The following is a 22,537-nucleotide window of genomic DNA, read 5'->3' as shown; positions in this document are numbered from 1 at the left end:
ATTTATGTTGAATTCTGTTATGTTAATAAAAACAATCAAATATCTTATTGTACCTTTTTATTGAACCTTAGTAACTAATCTTACCCTATAGTACACCTGTTAAAGTATATCACAGTTTTTACAAATAGTTGGAACTTGGTATAATTATGATTTCTACACTAAAATGCATTGTACGAAAATGTTTGTACAAATAAGGCTAGAAATAACTTAGAACAAAAAAACTTTAGAAGAGGATTTTGCTATGGTTTAAATAATTTTATTATCTAAATATATTCCTCTATAAGTAACAATTACGAGTACCACAATGTAATTTTAAAACTTCCTGCTTTTAAATGCTTGAGTTTATAAGGTCCTTACGAACTTTTACGACGATTTTAAAAACAATAAGTTACAAATTTGTGACACCCGTTTGAACATTTAATGTATCAAAACTTATTTACTTAATCTTACAACAGAACATTGTCTAACGAATTTCCACACCAATAAAATAACTAAATTATTAATTACACTAGAACAAATTTGTTATTTGGTTTTGTTTGAGCTGTTTGCATGTAAGTCCTTTTAAAAGAAAACCGCCTTTAGGAACCGCTGCAGCGGCAATTCTACCAACAGATGCACCGGCAACGATGTCACGTATGTCATAAATATTGTCACGAACCAATGCCCACCCTGAAAAAGTAAATTAGATATAATATTAGTATTATAGGGACGAGATGAGTGTGCCAAGAAAACGGGAAAGTTAAGAGGATCCTACTTTTTTAGTATATAGTGGTAAATGAGCAAACGACCACTGGAAATCGACGAAATCAGAAAGCTATCGTTGCCCATAATCCTTATCGTAAGTAAGTATTTAAACAAAATAGAAATTAGTACAATGCTTGTTATAGGGTATTTTCTCAAAGTAACATAGCGACAAAGGCCACCACTTTCCACGACTTCCACTATTGAGATTCCCTTTTTTACGTAATCCTATTAAAATTATACTGGTTTGATGAAGATCAGCTACATTCGTTCTACAACTTGTGCATAACTAACTGTAAAAGATAAAAAAAAAAGTTTTTAAGAAGAAGTCCTTACTACTTCATATATCGAAGTTCTCGCAAGGTCTGTTTTGATCGCTGTCTGCGTGAGATTGTAACACCAGTGCACTAAAAGGATAGATAGAGACATCCTGCTCAGCGGTCTCCAACCGGACCACGAGAGGAATTGCCACCAGAGGCCTGGAATAAGCAAAGAACATTTTCATATTATATTTCAGGTAGCTTCCGTGGCTCAGGGGTTTGAGCCCTTGACTTTTAATCCACAGGTCCTGGGTTCGGATCTGTGCACCAATATGATTTTCTAATTCCACATGTACATAATTTAACTAACGTTCTTACGGTGAAGGCAAAAATGGTGATGCAACCTGCACATATAGCCGAAGATATTCAAATATGTGTGAAGTCAACCCGCAGTGGGCATGCATGGTTGACTATGACTAAGGCCTTCCACCCTGACTTAGGGTAGGCTCCGAGCTCCTCAGTAGGGACGTATAGTGAGCTGGAGATGATGATTTTCATATTTCAATATTTTAGTTTATTGAACAATAGTGTATTCAACATTCAAAATTCTCGGGAATGTTCTTTCGTAAGCAGAGTGAAAAGTACTTACTATCGATTTTATATGTGAATCCTAACAATGCAACAACAATCATAAGACTGAAGAGCGGTCTGTCTATAGCAGTGTACATTGCAGTGACAAGTTGTGATTGCGTGTCTCTGATGAAGTAGCCAGATATTATGGAGATGAAGATGAAGGGCACGGAAGACCGGTACAAGATACGGCAGATCTGAAGAAAAAAATACATATCTTGTTAATTGTTATATTTTTTTGCAGTTAATTTTAGTATATTTGTGCATCTTACCAATGACTCCTTAGGATCGTAGTTATTCTGTTGCCAATGATAGAGAAGGAAGGCTGCTATAAGTCCTAGCAGTGAAGATGGCAGACTGGTCCATGGTGCCATGTAAATCCACTTGAACGATGGCACACCGTAGTAAAGACTACGGATTGTTCTAGAAATAATAATACAATGAGAACAAAAGAACATCAATGCCACTCTATTTTTGTAAAAGATTTGTATCATCATGTTACTAGTGAGGTTTCTTGCAAATGATTTGATAATATCAGTGTAAGTAGGGAACTAGATGGCACCACTATCGATTTAAATCACGGTGATGTTATGTTGACTTAGTTTACAGGAAAAACTACAATACTCACTCAACGTTCGTCACAAAGAGAACAGACTTCAGATCCCAGTAGTATGCGATCCCAAAGTTCATTGCAACGGAGAAGACTAACAGACCAGATAAGATCTTGATAGCGGAGCGGAGAGACGGGCCCAAAACGAGGGTGAGGAACACCGCCAACACGTAGAGCTGGAAATCCACCGCCAGGAACCTAGAGATGTTATGAATTGCAATCTTATAGTTCCTAACGTGTCATACAAGTGCGTTTTTTTCCGCGCCTGACAGAAGTAGTTTTACGCGTATATGTTAGTTTGTTTATATGTGGGCTATAAGTTTTTCGAGATATAAGTTTTTTTAAGGGTTGGTAATCATTTAGTAAATAATGTTGTAACTTGAATATCACTTACCAAGTCTGTATAAGACATTTTTCGTCAGGCTTATAGAAGTTGTTGAGGAATAAGAATTGCGACCACCATTTGTCCCTACAGCGGGAACACTCCGCTTCCACCAGTGGGGTCCAGAGCGGACCGTCGCTGGCGTGTCGCCACCAAGTCGTTACGAAACCCACCACGAATATGTACACAGGCAGGATTCTGTAAAAATATACCGACATTTAAGTATCGATTAACTTTATAAGATCCTAAAATTGACCGATAAATTGGAATAGGTCTAGATAATCCCGCGGTTGCTGTAAGCTTATCAACGGTTTTCCATAGATTATCAAAGCTATATGATTTCTTCATGGAACGAGTTTCTCATAACATGGATAAAACAAAGTGGTCCTCCTATTATGGTGTGGGTAAGGATAGTTACTTTTAAACAATGGGTATATTTGACCGACTTCCCAAAAGAAGGAGGTACTCAATTCGTCTGTATGTTTTTTTTTTTCATGACATCTTTTGATATCAAGTATTATAGTTAAGATTTCTGTTTCTAAATGGTATATCACCACTAGAAAAGACCGTGGGTGTTGTATTACCTGGAGAGTCTATTTAACACTGAGTTAGGGAACATGGATAGATTTAACTGCTTCTTGGGATTGTTCTCGATGTAGATGAACATGTTGTAGGCGTAGAGGAAGCTGGAGAGCAGTATGAAGGTCTGCACTACCACGGTCCCGTTGTGCAGTAATATAGACATCGGGTGACGGTTACCCTGAAATTAGATAAAAAAAACATCTGTCATCAAGGGGGATATCTTCGAAAGGTCTTTCTTTTGTGGTTTATTTTTTTAAATAACAAAACCTAAAGTAGATTTTAATTAAAATACTCTATTATGTTAATATTTTGTTGAAAAATGACCAAAACAGAACCGTGGTATGGTAATTCAATACTAGTTGTCGTTCGCGACTTCGTCTGCGTGAAATTAAAAAAATAACAATTACACACTGATAACAAAGCTTATTAATGATGAAAGAATTGGAATCGGTCCAGTAGTTTTTCAGTTATTTACTACATATAAAAATAGAAATCTTTCTCTTCATCATATTAGTATAACTTACGTTTTCGATGAAGCGTGGGTTCAGGATATACGCGGTGTGGTAGGTGATCACGGAATGCGCCATCATCACAAAAATAAGAGTGATCGCTCTGAAATAAGTTATTTACGTTATTTTACATCGTAACTATAAAATAGTTTGAGGTTAAAGTAATTAGGAATCGGATAAAAAGATAGATTGATTAATACGTTTACTGCAAGTAAAATCATAATTCTCATCTGGTGCGGCGGGCCAAAATGTGCCCCCAATCATATTCCCGCCAGTGCGTGGCAGGTCTTTCTAGACGCACTAGCACTAGGATAGTTTAAATTGCTATAACTTTGTGGAAACATAATGTACACATTTTATGTTATGTAACCTGATATAATCTTTTCGCATTAGCTAAAGGGACATAGTTTTCTTCGTTCGCATAAGTACCGCGTCAGGTCGATATCGGCCTGTTACGCAGTGAACGTGGTAATCTATCACATTTATATGAATGCACATTACAGTTTTAGTATAAATAAAATTGTTAAATTCACAATAAACGTTATAAATATATGTGATCGTACTTCATTCCATGAATAGCTTGTAGGGATGACAGCCTGGAATCTCCATTTTCATACGACTCAGTAAGCCGCTTCCAATTTTCCGCGAAGGAAAATGTCATTAAATAACGATTGGCTGTAAAAAAAAATAAAGTATTACAATTTTTTAAATTAAGAATACTGTAGCTGCATTATTGTAAATCTGCCTTAACTAAACAAAGAAAATGTAACAAAGCAAATGTTTATTGCGAAATCGAGGCAGCGTTATTAGATGATTTAAAAACGTATTCGCTAATTAGACTGTATTTCATTTTTAAATTATAAAATATGTTTTTCGAATTACATTTAGCAATTTGAATAATTCACAAATACACCTAAAATAATCTACTAGCTTTTGCTCGCGACTTCGTCATTGCTGAATTAAAAAAATCCAGTATTAATATAACCTGTCTCCGACAGTGAAAGAATTTTCGGTTTCGTAAAAATCGGTTGAGTTGTTCTGTGATTCAATCAAAACAATTAAATATTATCTATCTATTCTTTCATCTTACTTGTTACTAAAATTGTAAATGCCTGGACTTTGAATCCTTACAAAAGAACTGATCTCGATGAAATTTGGCACAGATATAGAAGTCTGAAAGTCTTAGGCTACTTACTAAGTTTTTTATTTCCCCGCAGACGGAGTCCCGAGTGCAAACTAATATTAGTATTTATTTAGAACATTTGTGTTATTTAATACTCAGAAAAATAAAGTGTTTAGTTAATGTATGTGTGAGCTATTGCGACATAATAGTGGTTGTGGAATAAAAGGGCATGACATGACACTCTATTCCATTTGCCATAAAAAAAACTAATAATATTGCATAAAACAATCAACATAAATTATATTAATTATCTGTCATTGATGGAAAAGACCATTCTATTCAACGAACGCTTTATTATGCGTTATTTCTTAATTACTTTTGTTATTCGATTTGCATTTATAAAGTTTAGTAGTCATATGCAGAGATCATTATTCTCTCTCTTAGTGTTCGTTTACTCTGATTACGGCAGTAACCGGTAATTTGATATAACACAGTGTAATAGAACTACGGATTAGCAGGTTATATAGTAATTAACCTTTTTTATAATAGCTTCGCACGAGTAACATTTTGTCATCGAAAACAACGCGTCAATGCTATGACGTACTCTTATTAAGAGCGTGCGCACAAGTTTACTAAACAATCGCACAATTGTTGTGCGTCGATTGTTTCGTAGCAAATTCAACTGTTTAGTTGCACAAATAATAATCAAGTAGTATGCGCACCTCCATATACGCTGATAGGAATTAAAGCGACATTAAATAATTTCACGACACTAATAAATTTAATCAGACTTTGAACTTTTTGTTTTTTGTTTTCACTAAAAGAATATAGTAAATATATAAAATATTTCTCTTCTTCCTTCTAACGAAAAACAGCTAAATAATGTATTGCAATTTATATCTACTTAATTATACATTTAGTTTAAGGTCTTTAGAAATTGCTCGAAACAGTAAACGTGTCACCTCTAGGTCGTCTGTTTTATGGAAAAATCTTGCAAAGCCTTCACGGATTATTCAAATTCATAGATGTTAGTTGGAAATTTTCGCAGTAGAGCTACCGTTTGCATAATATTCATACTCACGTTTGTGGTCTGGGTTTCTTATTAAATCGTATATAGTTCCGATAACATTCATCAACAATATGAACCCGGATATATACGCGAATGTAACATCTAATTCATCTATCGGTTTTGTTGATGGACTTTTTGTTGTCTTGCAATACTCCAGTGTTGCCAGTTTTGTGTCTAAACCGTAGGTGTTCTTTGTTATATTGCTGACACATTTTACGAATCTCCGATTGAGGGAAACTTCATCGATGTGTGAACATCGTGCGCTCACACAGTACCCTCGATGGATTCTTGTATGGTTGAAATTTGTACGGTCTTCGGAAAATTGCTGAAATAAGAATACAAAAGTTAGAGCTTTAAAGTGTACAATCAAACAAGGATATCAGTAAGAGAGACTGTAGTGGTAAGTTTTAGAAGAGATAACAATATTAACGAGTTTAATGCATAGCAATGTAAATGTTCTTTCTATAATGGTTAGCTAACAATTTTCGTAATGATATATTTTTTTTTATAACATAAGGTGGCAAACGAGCACCAGGCCACCTAAATACGTTAAAATGGAGAAGCAACTGCTGCCCATAGACATCTGCAATTGCAGATGCGTTGCCTACCATTATACGACGGAGGAGGAGACGCACATAAAGAGGACATTTCCCCTTCCTATGCATCACCTCCACCGTCAAATCCACTTCCTCTTCCCATCCTGTCCTTATAAAAAAAGGATGGTAAAGAGTAAGGGACTTATATTTGGCCTCCGGCACCACACTCATCAGAGGAAACACGGAATTGCTTCCATTTCACGCCTGTCTTCTGTGTGGTCGTGGTATTACACCGGACGTGCCGGCCCATTCGTGCTAGGATGTTAAAGCGGGCACTACCACTGTTAAATTCTATCTATTTAAATGATATCTATTTAATAACTGTAGATGGCATGTAGGTGTATTCACACCGTATCAGGACCGGTCATGGCTTTGACCTTATGATACAATGACCTTAAATGACACTTTAAAATTGGCGCTAGGTCTACATAATAAGAACAAGCAAGGTTAGATATTGGACATCACGAGTACTAGCGAAACTAATAAAATAACTGGCCCAAAAAATTCTATTAAGATTTGAAATACTTAGGTTTTACTAATCAATTTTTCACACGGATTCGGTTTCCAACTTATTTTACGTATAATCTTAAAAATTTCAGAGATTCTAGAGTATTTTGTTATAGCTCTTGTACCGTCATATTTATTTTGAAACACTTTTTGTGTTCTTTCTCAAATATTGAGGTTAAAAGTGCGATTTTATGTAGGGATTTTCTTCATCGACGTCTAGTATTAGGTGAAAGAATGTTACAAGAGAAGGGGGACTAGAAATTGCTCCATAAATAAAGACGAATATAGTTAATTAAAAACAAGAGAGTTTTTACTTCGTGTATTGTGGGACAGAAGGGATTTTGATTTTTCAGACCGACTTCCCAAAATTAGTAGGTACTCAATTCGTCTGTAGATATACATTTTTCATATATCAGTCATCTAGACAATGTTGCAATTACTTACTTGAATGACATTGAATAGTTGTTTGTTAGATGCAGGTAGGAGGTCAAACGTGGCGAGGCAGAATACACCTCGACGCTGGGAGAGGCACGCCTCGTAATCATCTAGCTGGAACAGCTGCGGCAGCTGGTGATACTGCTCGTCTGCGCAATAAGCCGTTATCTATACTTCTATACTAATATAATAAAGCATAAACACACACTACTTTGTGGCGTAGGGTGTCAGCGATCACAGTATACTTTTGAATAATTCTTACTTTACCCTAGCCCTACACTTAGGACACGCTTTAGGCTATATTTTTTCACGTTATTAAACTTAGGGGGTAAATAAATTGGAAAAAAACCTTCATGTGGGAAAGGGACCATAAACTACAAGCTGCTAACATTAAGAAAGCAAGATTATTAACGGTAGTTTAGTAATTTGACAAATGTAAACAATAAAAGTTTTTATTACTTCATTCGGATGAAGCCGCACAGGACCTGTCAGTTTTTTTTTTAAATGTATCGTCTTCACCAGCTCACTATATGTCCCCACTAAGAGGCTCGGACTCTATCCAAAGTAAGGGGTGACTAGGCCATAGTCAATCACGCTGGTCCTTTGCGGGTTGATTGACTGCACACATATCTTTGAATTTGTTCGTCGATATGTGCAGGTTTCATTACGATATTTTCCTTCACCGTAAGAACGTCGGGTTAATTATGTACATATGAAAATCGAAAATCACATGGCTTCAAACTCAGATCCTGTAGATTACAACTCAATGCTTAAACCTAGAGCCACTGACGCTCACTAGAAGCTATCACTAGATGTAAATAAAATTAAAACTATGTTAAATTAAACTAAATTATTATATATGCTTGGTAATTTCTCCTAGGTGTGGTTTAACGGTGGTTTAGCTATTACTCAATGTAACGGACTGTTTTTGACTAGACTTCTGTTTAAAAAAGTGGTAATAACAGTATATCGCATGTGAAGTGTATTTACAATAATCAAAAAGAAAAAATAAATCAAAATATCTTTTTAAATTTTTTAAAGACTTAACTGATCTTTTTACTACAATAAATTTTATGGATCTTATCTCGTTTTTACTTACATGTGACTGATCATAAGGGTACTGAGATGTGTCTTGTCGACAATTTGTTAACAATATGCCTCCGATTGCGATAAAATCCGTTAATATTTGAGCGACTTCACAAAAGAAGGAGGTACTCAAATCGTCTGTATATTTATCTTTTTTTATTTATTAATTTATTTTAATTCCGCTTATACGAAGTCGCGGATTACCGCTAGTAAACAATAAAAACGATTATGTTCTTTGTAATGTTATTCACAAAAACCCTTTTTCATGTAATTAATGGCAAGTTAAGTATTGTAAAAAAAGTAATAAATCAAGATTTATTGTAGCAAAACTAATTGGTCGATGTTACGGATCCAATTCGCATGTTTTTTTAGAGTTCAACGACCTGAGTAATATATTGACTTGTTTATGAAGTCATAAGTAATAACATTTTAAGAACCGTATGGAATTCAAAGTCTGTAATTATAGTTGCACTCGTTATTAATAATGACCAGCACATTTTTAACCGACTTCCCAAAAGAAGGTTCTTTATTCGTCTGTTTGTTTACAATGAATTAGAGAAGATGAGTTTCGATTTTACAAAGAATTTGTTCTAGAACTAAGATGAGAGAAGATGTTTTCAAGCGATTTAGATTTCTTATTGCGGGAATATTTTCATAATTAGAATTTGAAATTATAAGGACATTTCAAATGTCACTATAAAATAAATATAAATGCGAAATGGATTGATGGATGTTTGTTAAAGGTAACAGCTTAATCGGCTGAACGGCTCTCGATATTATTTTTAATTTTTTCATCGTCATCATCATCTCCTTATCCTACTCCCATAGGGTTGGCGCAGCAGGTTTTTGTCCTGCATATAACTCTATCATACGTCATCTCAGTCATCACTCCCTTTTTGATCATGTCACCTTTCACGCAATCCATCCATCTCTTTCTAGGTCTACCTCTACCGGTGTACCTCCACACTCATAACTAACGTTCTCCTTGTTACATGCGATTCATCCCTCATAACATGCCCATGCTAACCTTTTACTCCTTACCTTCTCTACCACTGGGGCTACTCTCAAACTTCCTCTAAATACTCATCTCGTATCTTATCCATTTGTGTTACCCCACAAATTTTTTCTAATACTTTTATTTTTTTATGATTATATTTATTGAAATTTTAAACAGAACACAATTTACAAAGACAAATATGTACATATCATAGGTTTGTCCGCGGATGCGGAGTAACAAATTTATATAGAGTGTATTAGTGTAGAAGTGAAGTGTAGTATAATTCAGCATAGACGTAGGACATAGTCTACAAAAACAGGTGGGCTACTAATTAGCGTTTTAATGCTGTACGGACGGCCGCGGGCGAATACTAGTTTATAATAACTCTATTGGATCCCGGATTCAGGTAAATAGCCATCTGGAGCCATACATCTTTGACAATAAAAAAATATTAACATATTTTACAAATATTCACGGACACATTTAACGTCATATTTAATAGTACAAGGAAAAGTTGATTGAAAAAAAAATCAATACGAACTTGACCAAGTTCCTGACGTCACTTGATCACGAATGCAAACTTACCAGTTATCTTTTACCTTTTAACATTTTTAATATTTCAATACATTGTATAACTAAAATACTTTCAAATCTTAAGTTAAAAAAAAAACTTTATTAAATAATTTTTTCAGTAGAATACAAGACACCCCTGGCTTTAGCTTGGAAATCAAGAATTTAAAAAAGTAACCTATTATATTTGGTCAGTCTATATTGACTATTTGGATTATATTCATAACACTGGCCACCGATAAAGACAAATTAAGAATGTAATAAAGAGTAAAGTACGATTTGAAGTGTAAAACAAGTGCAAGATGTGACATGAAGATAAAAAGTTAAATGTGAGCTCTGTAATTAAATTGTATATTTCGTGTTAAAATAATAATAAAGAAGTCATAAGAATCAAGATGGTATTTACATTTATTCAATATTTCTGCAAACCTAGTATTTCAAAATCAGTACAGTAGTTTAATGGTTTTAATTGACAACTAAAGTATATCTTTGATCTCAGAATAATATTTTTGTAGCAATATAACCTACAGACACTCAAAGTTTATTTTATTTTTAGAAAAAGTTGTAGACTTCTCCGCTAGTGAAGTTTCAATCTCTAAAATCTTAATATTGTACTACTTACTAGTATTATAAATGCGAAAATTTATATGGATGGATGGGATTATTCCCAACCTTCACCCCTCTCTGTCCCTACGTGAGAATAAAAAGTTTCATTCGTCCCACCTTTTAGTACCACTATCACCAATAAGGTGACAGTTGGAACCGTTATTAAATAACATAAGTTCCAACCGTCCCCTCGTCGCCAAAGGTGGGACGGATGAAACTATTTATTCTCATCTGTCTCCACGTGGGGACAGATTGGAGTGACGGTACGGTAGGGAATAATCCGATGGATGGATGTTTATTAGAGTTTACAGCCTGAACGGCTGAACTGATCTCGATGAGATTTGGCATAGATGTCGACGGTAATCTGGAAGAACACATAGGCTATTTATTTTGTTTGTTTAATTCCACTCGGATGGAGTCGCGTGCAAACGCTAGTGGTGTACACATTCACACTGACAATACTAATTACGTCAACATAATTATTAAGAAATAATAGTTACATCCTATTAATTGTGCAAAAAATCTTCCGCGCAAAATGTAAGATTGTTGTTTTTTGTACAATTAGCGGTATTCTATGGGTTACCCCCCTTCTATTATTGATATCTCAGTACTTTTCCATTTAATTACAACATTATTTACGTATCAAAGTTAGACAGGACTTAACAATAAGTTTAGCAAGTCATAGACAAGTCTTCGTTAAGATGTTATCAAAAAAATAGACAGGTTTCAACCTAATCCGGTTATAAAAAATCAGCTTTGGATCCGAGATTCTGAAAATGCGTAGTAGTAAACTTTTTTTTAATAAATGTAACTAAAAGATAAAAAGCAGTCGGCAAATATTGATTCTGGTTTGTATATGCTAATAGGCTTTTAAATCATATAAAATATACAAAAATATATCTGTCTACTCTGTTAACATCTAATGTCTTTATGTTTGCCTTCTTAGAGCTTATTTTGCTTATTTAAAAGTGACATGATTTTATAAATCAAATAAGTATGTACCTATACTAAATTAAAGTACTTGTATTATGTATTCTATTCTAGTGTTATATTATCTTACTATTATAAATGCGAAAGTTTAGATAGATGGATGTTTGTTAGAGTTTGAAGCCTAAACGACATACGTATCTCGATGAAAAGCGGCTTAGATGTAGGGTATAGTCTGGAAGGACATAGGCTACTCACTTTTATTTTTATTATTTCCACGCGGACAGAGTAGTAAAATAATATATAAGTATATATATTTATATATATTATATATATATAAGTAGGGTAATCTATACTTCTATACTATCATAATAAATCGTAAACACACACTTATTTGTTGCCTAAGATGTCAGCAATTACATCATATTTTTGAATAATTCTCTTTCTAATAAAAAGTCCTAAATTTAAGTCACGCTTTAGGCTGTATATTTTCACGCCATTAAACTTAGGAGTAAACGTTTTGGATAAAAACCCTAATGTGGGAAAGAGACCATAAGGTGCTGCCAACATCAAGGAAGGAAGATTGCCAAGGTTTGTTATGAAATAACGAATAGGTTGATTTGGAAAATCTAATATGATGACTGCAAAATGAAGAAAGGGAGATCACGGTCATGTAATTATGTTCATAATTTAAAAAAAAATGAGGGTTTAGTTATAAGTTCGCTGACCGTTTGGCGATTATTTTTTTCCTGTTACCTTGATAGAATGTTTCTGTCAAGGCAATTGGCTTACGTTTGGAATATTTTAATAATTATGATTATAATCATAGGCATATTTTGCGATAGATTTCATTGTCGTCAGAGTCATATTTTATGTTCATTTGAATATTATTAGTTATTACTATTTTACGCATGTCATTAAAGTTTTTAGGTTATTGAGTTTATTACTTTATAGATTTAATGTTTTTTGAGTGCTTAACAAAATGAATTGTAACAGTGGTAGAGCCCGCTTTAACATCTTCGCACGAATGGGTCGGCTCGCCCGGTGTAATACCACGACCACACAGAAAACAGGCGTGAAGTGGAAGCAATTCCGCGTTTCGTCTGATGAGTGTGGTGCCGGAGACCTAATTTTATTCCCTTCCCCTTTCCACCCTTTTCTTAATAGGAAAGGATGGGGAGGAAAAGTGGATTTGACAGTGGAGGAGACGCATAGGAAGGGGAATGTCCTCTTTATGTGCGTCTCCTCCTCCGTCAATTAAGGGTAGGCAACGCATCTGCAATTGCAGATGTCTATGGGCAGCGGTCGGTTCGCCATTTTGGCGATTGCGGGTGGCCGCTTGCTTGTTTGCCACCTTATGTTATAAAAAAAATAAAAAAAAATGAAGACTTATTACAAGGTTAAATTACGCTATAGGTTTAGTACTTAACGTAAACTAAATCCCAACAATTTATATTGTAGCCAATTGAAATTAAAAGAAACACAACCAAGTCTCCTTTTTTCTATTAAACGCGTTTTAAGGAAACGTATTGTTATTCAAATTTTGTTGTTTCATAAACAATTTTTTTACCAAAAGTTCTTTTAACAAGAAACTTTAAAAAGTTTATCTTTCTTTTTCAGCTTAATTCTTATTTAAATATCTTAATGTGTACACGTGCGTAATACTTTATTTCTATTAAAAATGATAAAAAAGTTGGGTTAAAATCCTTGGTGATATATGTACAGTCGGTGCACTTCACGGTGATTCAATTATGGAAAAAATGTCTCTTGCAAATAGACAAACTCCGTCTGTTCTTGCAAATAAAAAAATAATGCAACCCAGTCCGTAAACGAAGGAATAGTAAAAAATATAGCCTTTTACCACTGACTGAGTGTTTTTCGTACGGGCTTATCGTCGCCATTTCAATACGAACAAATCGTTTGTTCGATTCCAGTATAGTAAAAACTAACTTTTTATTTAATAAATTTATTCCCAGAATCATGTCTCAAGAACAAATATTCCATTAAAATCATTAAATAAATACATTCCAAGTGGCGTAATTTCAAAAAAATCTTGAGTAAAAATTAGTTTAATTTATACGAGTAAAGCTGTAAAACTATACGTTTTTCTACTCAAAAAACAAAAAATCTCAAGTAAACACTCTATATTTTTACAAAGTAAAAAACCAGGAGATTATTTTAATTTCGTTAATTTAATATTGCAAACATGTAAGCAAAATTAATTATGATTTTTTTCAAATGCCCAAAAAAATCTATTACATGTTTATAATGATTTTGTAACGTTATTTAATATTTTTTACATTATCATTTGTTTTGTTTGAGTCGGTTTGTTTTTTATTATGCTTCATAAGTTGCGTGAAGATTGTTTGATTTTTTTTTTTAAATTTATTTTATCCTTTTTCCTTTGGTTTTAAATTGTTTTTTTTTAAATAACTATTTGGTTTATTGTAATGGTGATAAATGGTGGTAAAATGTAATGTTTAAGAAAGGATTCTTACTTCTCGGCTAAATTCAGAAACGAATCTTTTACTATTTGCTTTATTAACTCCGCTTACAATCTGTCAGTTCAAATTTACTGTAATTTGTAGTTTAAGACGCTCTTATATATGGTTTCCCAGCTACATTTAATCATTCGTTAGTGTTTTTGGTTCGATAAATTCACGAAATGCGTTTCCGAACTACATAACTTGAATTTAACTCCGTTGAAACTCAGGTTAACATAACACTAAAGAATCTATAGCTTCAGAAACTAAACATAAGACGCTCTTATTAAATGAACTTTTCGGTATTAGGTCGTATATTTAGTAGAGTAGTAGAGATAGTTTAAAACTAGTTTCTCAAAAACAAACTAATGTTAATAATGTTTAAGTCAAGTTATTTTTTATTAAATTTTTATATATGTAATATGATTTTAAATAAACCATGTACATACAAAATATGAAAATAAAGTTTTATGTTAATAGTAAAATAGCTTTTTACCAGAAACTGAAATAAAACGTTAATTTTCATTACCGTTTCAATTAACTTAACACGCACTTGGCTCTTAACCGTTTAAAGTTGATAATAGCTTATAAATTTTAAACAAACTATTTTTTTAAAGCAATTCAGGCAAAGTAAAAGCGTCTTATAAAGTGGTTTGTTAATTTTTAATCGTCTATACTAATATTATAAAGAGGAAAGATTTGTATTTTTGTATGTACTGGAATAACTCAAAACTACTGGACCGATTTTAACCGTTAGAAAGGTAATTTTACTGTAAGTAACATAGGGTATATTTTTTTATAATTTTTTATTTTCCCGCGGACGAATTCAAGAGCAACGGGTAGTTAATTGTAAATCTATTTAAATAATCAATTTTCATGTTGGGATCCAAAACGATTCATTTAAATTGAAAAAAAAAATAGAAATTATTTACTAAGTTACATCTCAATATTTAGGTTAATTACATAATTAACTTACTAGTCAATTCCAGTGCATTCCCCGTTGCCAACGTCACAATAAACATATACCACAATACACCCATCACTTAAACTTACATCCAAACTTAAGGACGAACCAGCACTAAGCAAATGGCTAACTTAGCGAACTGTCCTACAATATATACGTAGAATCAATTCCGTCAAATGAAACAAGTTATCGACGACACGCGTGTTCGTCTGTTTCCAATTGGATTTTCTTTGCGTATAATTTTTACACCAACGTTCAATGTATTCAATGATTCATTTAAACGAGATCGATGAAGGTCGGAGAGTCTTTTGTTTCTACAGTTTAAAAAAAATCATAACTAACTCATGCTGGATTTCTGGAGTTTCCTGTAATTTTATCACTAGCTTTCGCCCGCGACTTCGTCTGCGTGGAATTGAAAAAAACAAAAGTGCATGTTTATGATTAAAAAGAAAATTCAAAAAGAAGAAATAGTTGTATAAAATGGTTTTCATATTAAATTCATGACTCCTGCTTTATCGTTCTCATTTAAACAGCCTATGTGTTCTTGAAAGCTCTACATCTATGCCAAATTTCATAAAAACCGTTCAGCCGTTTAGGCTACAATCTCTAACAAACATCCCTCCATCTAAACTTTCGTATTATTTGTATGATTATCTAGCGATGCGTTATTGTTAGGTTAGTATAACTCAAGAGACGTAGTTCGGAAACGCATTTCATGAATTTATCGAACCAATAACACTAATTAATGGTTAAACGTAGCTGGGAAACCATAAGTAACTCAGTTAAATGTAACCTGAAGATACATGATAATAGGACTTCCTTCTTTCTTCTTCCTTAGCTCTACAGCCCTTTGTAGGCCTTGGCTTGGCCAAGCAATTTTTTCCACTTCTTATTTTGTTATCATGCTTCTCTATTCTCGTTTATTATGCCATAATAGGAAATTAGAAATTACTATACTGAAATAAAAAAAATATGTAAAACTCTTCTTAATTTAAATATATTTAAAAACGTCTGCTATGAAGAATTCTAATTTATTATAACTTGAAGGTTAATGACAAATTTAAACAAAGTAATTGATGCTTACATAATTGATAAATTGCTATATGTTATCATACTTCATACTAATATTATAAATGTGAAAGTTTGGATGGATGGATAGAGGGATGGATGTTTATTAGACTTTGTGGCCTAAACGGCTGAACGGATCTGGATGAAATTCTGGAAGAACAAACAGGCTACTTCTTTTGTTTTTATTAATACAACGCGGACGGAGTCGCGGGCGAAAGCTAGTTAATTTTATAAATGCGAATGTTACGATCGATGGATGGATGTTTGTCAGCAGTTGTAACCTAAACGGCTGAACGGATCTCCATTATATTTTGCACAGATTTAGAGCATAGTCTGGAAGAACATATTAGCTACTCACTTTTGTTTTTTTTTCAATATCACGCGGACGGAGTCGCGGGCGAAAGCTAGTTTTAAATAAAAACAAAAAGATAGCATTTTTATTAAATGAAAATCACTATCTCTGTTTTTAAGCTTTCACAACTATCTCTTAGAATTCGATATAATTCAACTCTACTTCTAAAGGCATTCGAAGTTACGCAACAACGTAACTTAACAATTACTCCCGTTATGCTTTAGTCTTGAAACGAACACGATTACTGATATTTATTTAATATCACGCGAACCCTTGCCCTTACCCTTTTTGACCGACTTCCCAAAAGAAGGAGGTATTCAATTCGTCGGTATATTTTTTTTTTTTTTTTTTTTTTTTTTTTTTTTGTGTGTTACGGCATAACTCCGCCGCTAGTGGACCGATTTGGATAATTCTTTTTTTATCCGAAAGGTAATGCTTGCAGGTGGGTCCCATTTTTTTGTTTAATTTTTTGTATTATGAAAACAAAGATATGTAAAATAACAAATAAGATATACAAAAAAGATTAGTACTCATTCCTATTTTTTCCTACACCATCAATCACTTTCTCTTCCCATCTTTTCCTTCCCTGTGCATCCAGTACTCTGATAATTAAAGTAAGGCAACGTATCTGCAATTACGGTTGTCTATGGGCAGCATTCGCTTTTCTATTTCAGTAAACGCACGCCGAAAACATAATGCATTAAAAAATTAAAAAGTGATATGCTTTGATAAATATAATACTAACAAGGTTGCAAAGAAAAAAGCATTAGAAATGAAAGGATTGAAAGTAAAATAGAATCCAAATGGCTGTTTACTCGTTTGCCACCTAATAATATAAAAAAACTAACTTACGGTAGGCTCCGAGCTCATTAGTGATGACGTTAGTGAGCTGATGAGTATAAAAAATGCTTATTTAAATTTCCTTGAAAAAAAAACTTGAATTATGTAAAATATTATCTTGCACTTCTATCTATCTATTTCTTGTTTATGGCTCTCCCTCAGCGGATTAGGCCAGTGTCAAGTGTTTGCGGTTTTACTCTAATTTGGGAGAAACTGGCAACAAAACACTGCTTAATCTTGCACTTCAGTATTTAAAAGTCATAATAACCTAGAATGTTCATCTACAAAATTATTATGATTTTTTTCCAATTGTAACTACATAATATTTAATTTTACTAGTCGTAATTATTTTATTACGAGTACAACCTTATTAACATTTAACTCAGTATTGAATTTGATTACTCTCGGAAACAATTGAGTGCTGTTATTGATTTTACGAAGGTTTATTTAACGTGGGTTTTCCCTGTTGGATTACTTAAACAAAAATATATTCTTAAATCTTTTTTAAAAGTAAAATACGAAGGTAAACATTATATTTTGTGCATTCTTTAGACAGTAAAAACCTACTGTATTTAAGAATTTTTATAACATCACAGTTACTTGAGAAATTAAAATAAATTGTTGCAATTTCCATGTTGTAATATTTAATATGCGACTAAAATAACTGTATTTTAACATTAACGGCAAAGGGCATTCTGAGTTAAAGGTCATCTTGATCTCTATTTAGGAAGTGCGGGAATTCGTAATTTTTTTCATTATCACTTTAATATTTCCATCAACACTCGTATTTACTCGAAGTTTTAATATGTCCGACAATGAGGGGACAACGAAATTCCAAAATGTCTGACATTAATATCTTTATCATATGAAAACGACAAACATTCGAAATGTATAAATAGTTAATTAAATGCGAAAAAAGTACGTAAACGATATGACATAATACATACATACTTTACTCTGCCTTCTTTAATCTTTGTCTTCTTTAATCTATGTTCTTGTCGATTGAACACCCACATTCTGTGCCATGTTTTGTTATCTTTTTTGTCTTTTACATATTGCATAAAAGTTTGTCTTGGTCTTCCCCTATTACTTTTATCTTTCTTTTCTTCTACCGTTTAATCTTTGTTCCATAATCAATTCATACCATGCTTATCTAATATGTCTTATTTAGGGAACCGATGTTATTATTGACGCCCATAGACATCCTTTAAGCTGGAAGATCTACAGATGCGTTGTCGGTCTTACTCATTTTTGCCTGCGTCTTTTCGTTCCTTCCTTTCCTACTCAATTGCAATTACAGAAGGAACTTCTATTTATCTTTAAAGGATACAATTGAGAGTTTCGAAAAAGGTAATTAACAACCCTTTTAAGGTAAAAACAAGTTATATTATTATGCACTTCACCTTAATCTAACGTTTGACAAACATTTCGTCATGTTATTTAACTTATAACCTCAAATGCCGCGATGATCGCGGATTTGGTAACGGCCGTGACCTGACTTGAACGCCTTCTTTCACTCAAATAAGGTACAGCTCTAAATATATTTTGATAGCAAAATCTTTTACGGATAATTTCACAAATAAGTTCCAGCTAATAATAACCGTCCGTTTTCACCGAAACAACTGCTAAAACATTTAAATACTCTCATTTTCTTTGCATTATAGTACTTGTTTTTTTTTTAAAACATAAAAGAAATATTACATTATATAATATAATAATTAAAAAACACTTTTTAAATTGACTTACGGTCAAATATTGTAACGAACTTCTTACACTTCGCTTCGTAAGCCCCGCTTACAATCTGATAAGCGTCAAAATTTTAATGGAATTTGACTTTTAGCATGACATTATCATTTCAGACGCTGTTACATACTTAAATGTCGTTTCAGTTATCGTCCTTTACAGTGGTATTACAGCAAACGTTCTTTTAAGTTTTACAATTGTTCAATAAATTACTTACGTCTTACCGTAGTAAATAATGTTGTTTTTCAAACTTTGCCATGACATTGACACTAAAGTGACGTCAATTATGAATATTAATATATTCAACGTAAATAACGTAAATTGAAATATGATTTTTTGCCTTAAAAAATATTAAATACCATTTCATTTTTTTGTCCTTTGAATAAGTTTATAGCAGGGGTGTGCGCTGGCGTTCGAATCGAATTAAATCGATAATTGAATTTGCACATCCCTAGTTTTTAGGCAAATATGTGAACCGGTGAAAGAAGCGTTGTTAAATAGTTCTTTCAGAAGATGGTGAGGGCACTAGTGAGCTCCCACATTTAGTTTGACTTTTTCGATAGTCCAAACAAATACAAGTAGACTTTTTTATATTTAAATGTGACTAGCTTTCGCCTGCGACTCTGTCCGGAGTTAAAAAAACGTAATTAGTCTATGCGCTCTGCCAGACCATGTTCTACATCTGTACTAAATTTTATCAATATCCGTCTAGCTATTTAGGCTGTAAACAAACAATAAACAATCCATCTAAAATTTTCCATTTTTAATGTTACTTAGTTTTTTTTTTTAATTAAAACATTAATATTGCCAGTGTGTTACTGACCTTTAAACTTCGCGAAATCCTATTTATGGGCGTTGTACAATAAATCTGTCGACTCAGCGGTTTCGAAGACCTTACCCTTTGAGTCGCATGTAAATAAAATTAAGGTAACAAAGAATTATCGAGGATTTAATCGAAGAGGAAGTCAGGACAGGTCATATACTTGTACCTTAGAGGGGTAGGCAGGTATAAAATATACATATCAAACCATAGTGTTAGATATATGTAAGAAGTATGCTTATTTTACTTTACAGATATTTTCATTTTTTGTGTGTTTTTTTGTTTCAAATTTATTTAAAATAATTGTATTTACAATTTATACTATTCTATTGATTTGTGTCAAGCATGTTTTTTTATTAATTTTTTTAATAATTTACAACATTGTTAACATTATTAAATAATTTTGGAATTGTGATTATTAAATGTTTCTTGTTGTTCTTAAGCTAATGCAGAAACATATTGCTCCATGCTTTATTATGATTTCACTTTAAAATATATATACATTTCATGAGTGCCTTGGCTCCTGCACTAGGTTTCCCTGTGCTGCGGGAGCCAATCCCTTTCCCCATACTTACATACTAACTTTCAGTTGGTTGTTTTTTAATACGGCTTTTAGTGTTTTTTATGTGGCATTAAAATACTATTCTATTCAAGTTATCTAACTTCTTACTAAGATTATAAATGTGCAAATTTGTATGGATGTATATTTGTCAGAGTTTGTAGCCTGAACTGCTGAACGGATCTCGATTTTTGGTATAGATGTACAGCATAGTTTGGAAGAACATATAGGAAACTTAGTTTTTTATTTTAATTCCAGGCGAAGTGCGGGCGAAAGCTAGTAAGCCATTAAAGAAAGATGCTTTTCCGATACTAGACTTAAATTCAGACAAATGATTACATCTTGTTTATTAACATATTTTAAGAGTAATTTGTTACAATATTCTTGCATTATAATAAACTATGTTAGTTAATGTAATTACAAGATAATATCGTAGCCGGCCTTTAATCACGTAGACGATGCAAGTTAATCTACGAACAAAGAAAATACCTCTAAAGTATAATTAACCTATACCTCGGTTATACCTTGAAATTTACTCTACTATGTGTTTAGGTAATTTTATACAAGCATTTTATTAAACACGAGCTGTTGCCCGCAAACTTCGTTAGCGCAGAACATTCCCGTGTGTATTTACCTTTTAACAGCTACCTTCCAAAGTCCCGTGCAAATATTTTCACCTGTTTCAGAGATAGCGGTCCGGTCGTCATTTTGACAGAGCGGGATTTAAAAAATAGCCTATAATATGCCCGTCTATGTCAGCTATCCTCCAATGTCCGGTCGAAATCAGCCCCGCCGGTTCTGATTATCCCGAACAATCGCGACTTACGGACAGTCAGACAGATAATGTTTTTTTAATGCGATTTTCGATATCAGCAACGGAAATACATATTCCCGGATTCTGGAATTTTTCTTTTGATATTACAAACAGACACTCTAATTTCATTAAATGTATAGATATAGATAATAGATAATCTTACTAATATCATAAATGCGAAAGTTTAGATGGATGGATGTTTGTTAGAGTTTGTAGCCTAAACGGCTGAACAGATTTCGATGAAATTTGGTATAGATGTAGAGGATAGTCTGGAAGAATACATAGGCTACTTGCATTTGTTTTTTTTTAATTCCGCGCAGACGTAGTCGCGGACGAATGCTAGTTCATGATATATTTAAATTACATACGCACTCTTCTCGAAATTTCCTATATGGTGACCAAGGTCAGTATTTGGCGTGTGTTATATTTTTTGCTATTTCAATACTCTAATCGATCAAATATAATCAGGGCAGTTGAATCGCGGCCCGCAAGGAGATCCGGATTACTTCCGCTTTGACACTTATAATGGGTTCACTTTGCGCAGGGTCACTAATGTTTGTAAATGACACGCGAATTTGAATAAAAAATCATTTTGAATTAAATTTCATGTATCTTTCAAGATCGAATCATCATATTACTGATGCGTGGATATTTAAAAGGCTGTTTTTGTTAATATTAATTACTTTATTTATTGTTGTTGAGTATTTAATAGTTTTATTGTACTGTAGAACTTCGATAACTCAAACCTTGGTTACTTCAAAAAATAATATTTTCCCTTCCCAACAGAGGCCAAAACATCTACAACATAGACCCTTGATAAATTAAAACCTCTATAACTTAAGACATTTTGTGTTTCCCTTGTATTATAAAACTGGTTCAAAAAAAGCAGTAAACATCCAAAACAAGAAGACAAAAGAAAGTCCACTCTTAAATGTTTGTTTATGATGGCAAAAACATTGATAATTTTTTGAAACGGTTTGGCGTTTTACTAGTACTCATTAAGAGTATATAATGAATGCAAAAACATGGAATATCAATAAAATAATTAAACTAATGCTGCAATTAAATTCATAATACACAAATTTAGACTAACAGAAACCTTGAATCGTAAATCTTGTGAAGGCTTTGGAGATTTGCAAATTTTTCTGACTAAATATTTATATTTTGTAGCAAGTATGACCTAGCTATTGTATAGATAAGTCAAATTTATATTTACATCTTTTACTCATCATCCACTTGCCCTTATCCCTTATGGAGGGTCGGC

General features: G+C 33.0%; 1 protein-coding gene across 1 annotated transcript; it reads right to left on the bottom strand.

Moving 5' to 3' along the window:
• Positions 1–40: 40 nt before the first annotated feature.
• LOC106110110 (nose resistant to fluoxetine protein 6-like) lies at positions 41–15,301 on the bottom strand. Its single transcript, XM_013291825.1, has 12 exons — positions 15,090–15,301; positions 7,454–7,593; positions 5,919–6,231; positions 4,278–4,389; positions 3,730–3,817; positions 3,208–3,383; positions 2,636–2,821; positions 2,260–2,439; positions 1,904–2,054; positions 1,651–1,828; positions 1,078–1,220; positions 41–669 (listed from the first exon to the last, which is right to left on the bottom strand). Exons 1-12 carry the CDS (start codon positions 15,151–15,153, stop codon positions 562–564), a joined length of 1,839 nt encoding a protein of 612 aa, XP_013147279.1. The 5' UTR covers positions 15,154–15,301; the 3' UTR covers positions 41–561.
• Between the last annotated feature and the right edge of the window lie 7,236 nt (positions 15,302–22,537).

The sequence above is a fragment of the Papilio polytes genome, unplaced genomic scaffold, assembly GCF_000836215.1.
Source record: "Papilio polytes unplaced genomic scaffold, Ppol_1.0 DF824269.1, whole genome shotgun sequence".
Taxonomy (NCBI): Eukaryota; Metazoa; Arthropoda; class Insecta; order Lepidoptera; family Papilionidae; genus Papilio; species Papilio polytes.
This window is presented reverse-complemented; position numbering and strand designations above follow the sequence as displayed.

Coding starts and splice junctions, on each gene's coding strand:
- LOC106110110 (XM_013291825.1), bottom strand. CDS start 15,153: ATGGGTGTATTGTGGTATATGTTTATTGTGACGTTGGCAACGGGGAAT. Junction 6,232..7,453: donor AACTATTCAATGTCATTCAA/GTAAGTAATTGC, acceptor TTCTTATTTCAG/CAATTTTCCGAAGACCGTAC. Junction 2,822..3,207: donor GTGTTAAATAGACTCTCCAG/GTAATACAACAC, acceptor ATATTTTTACAG/AATCCTGCCTGTGTACATAT.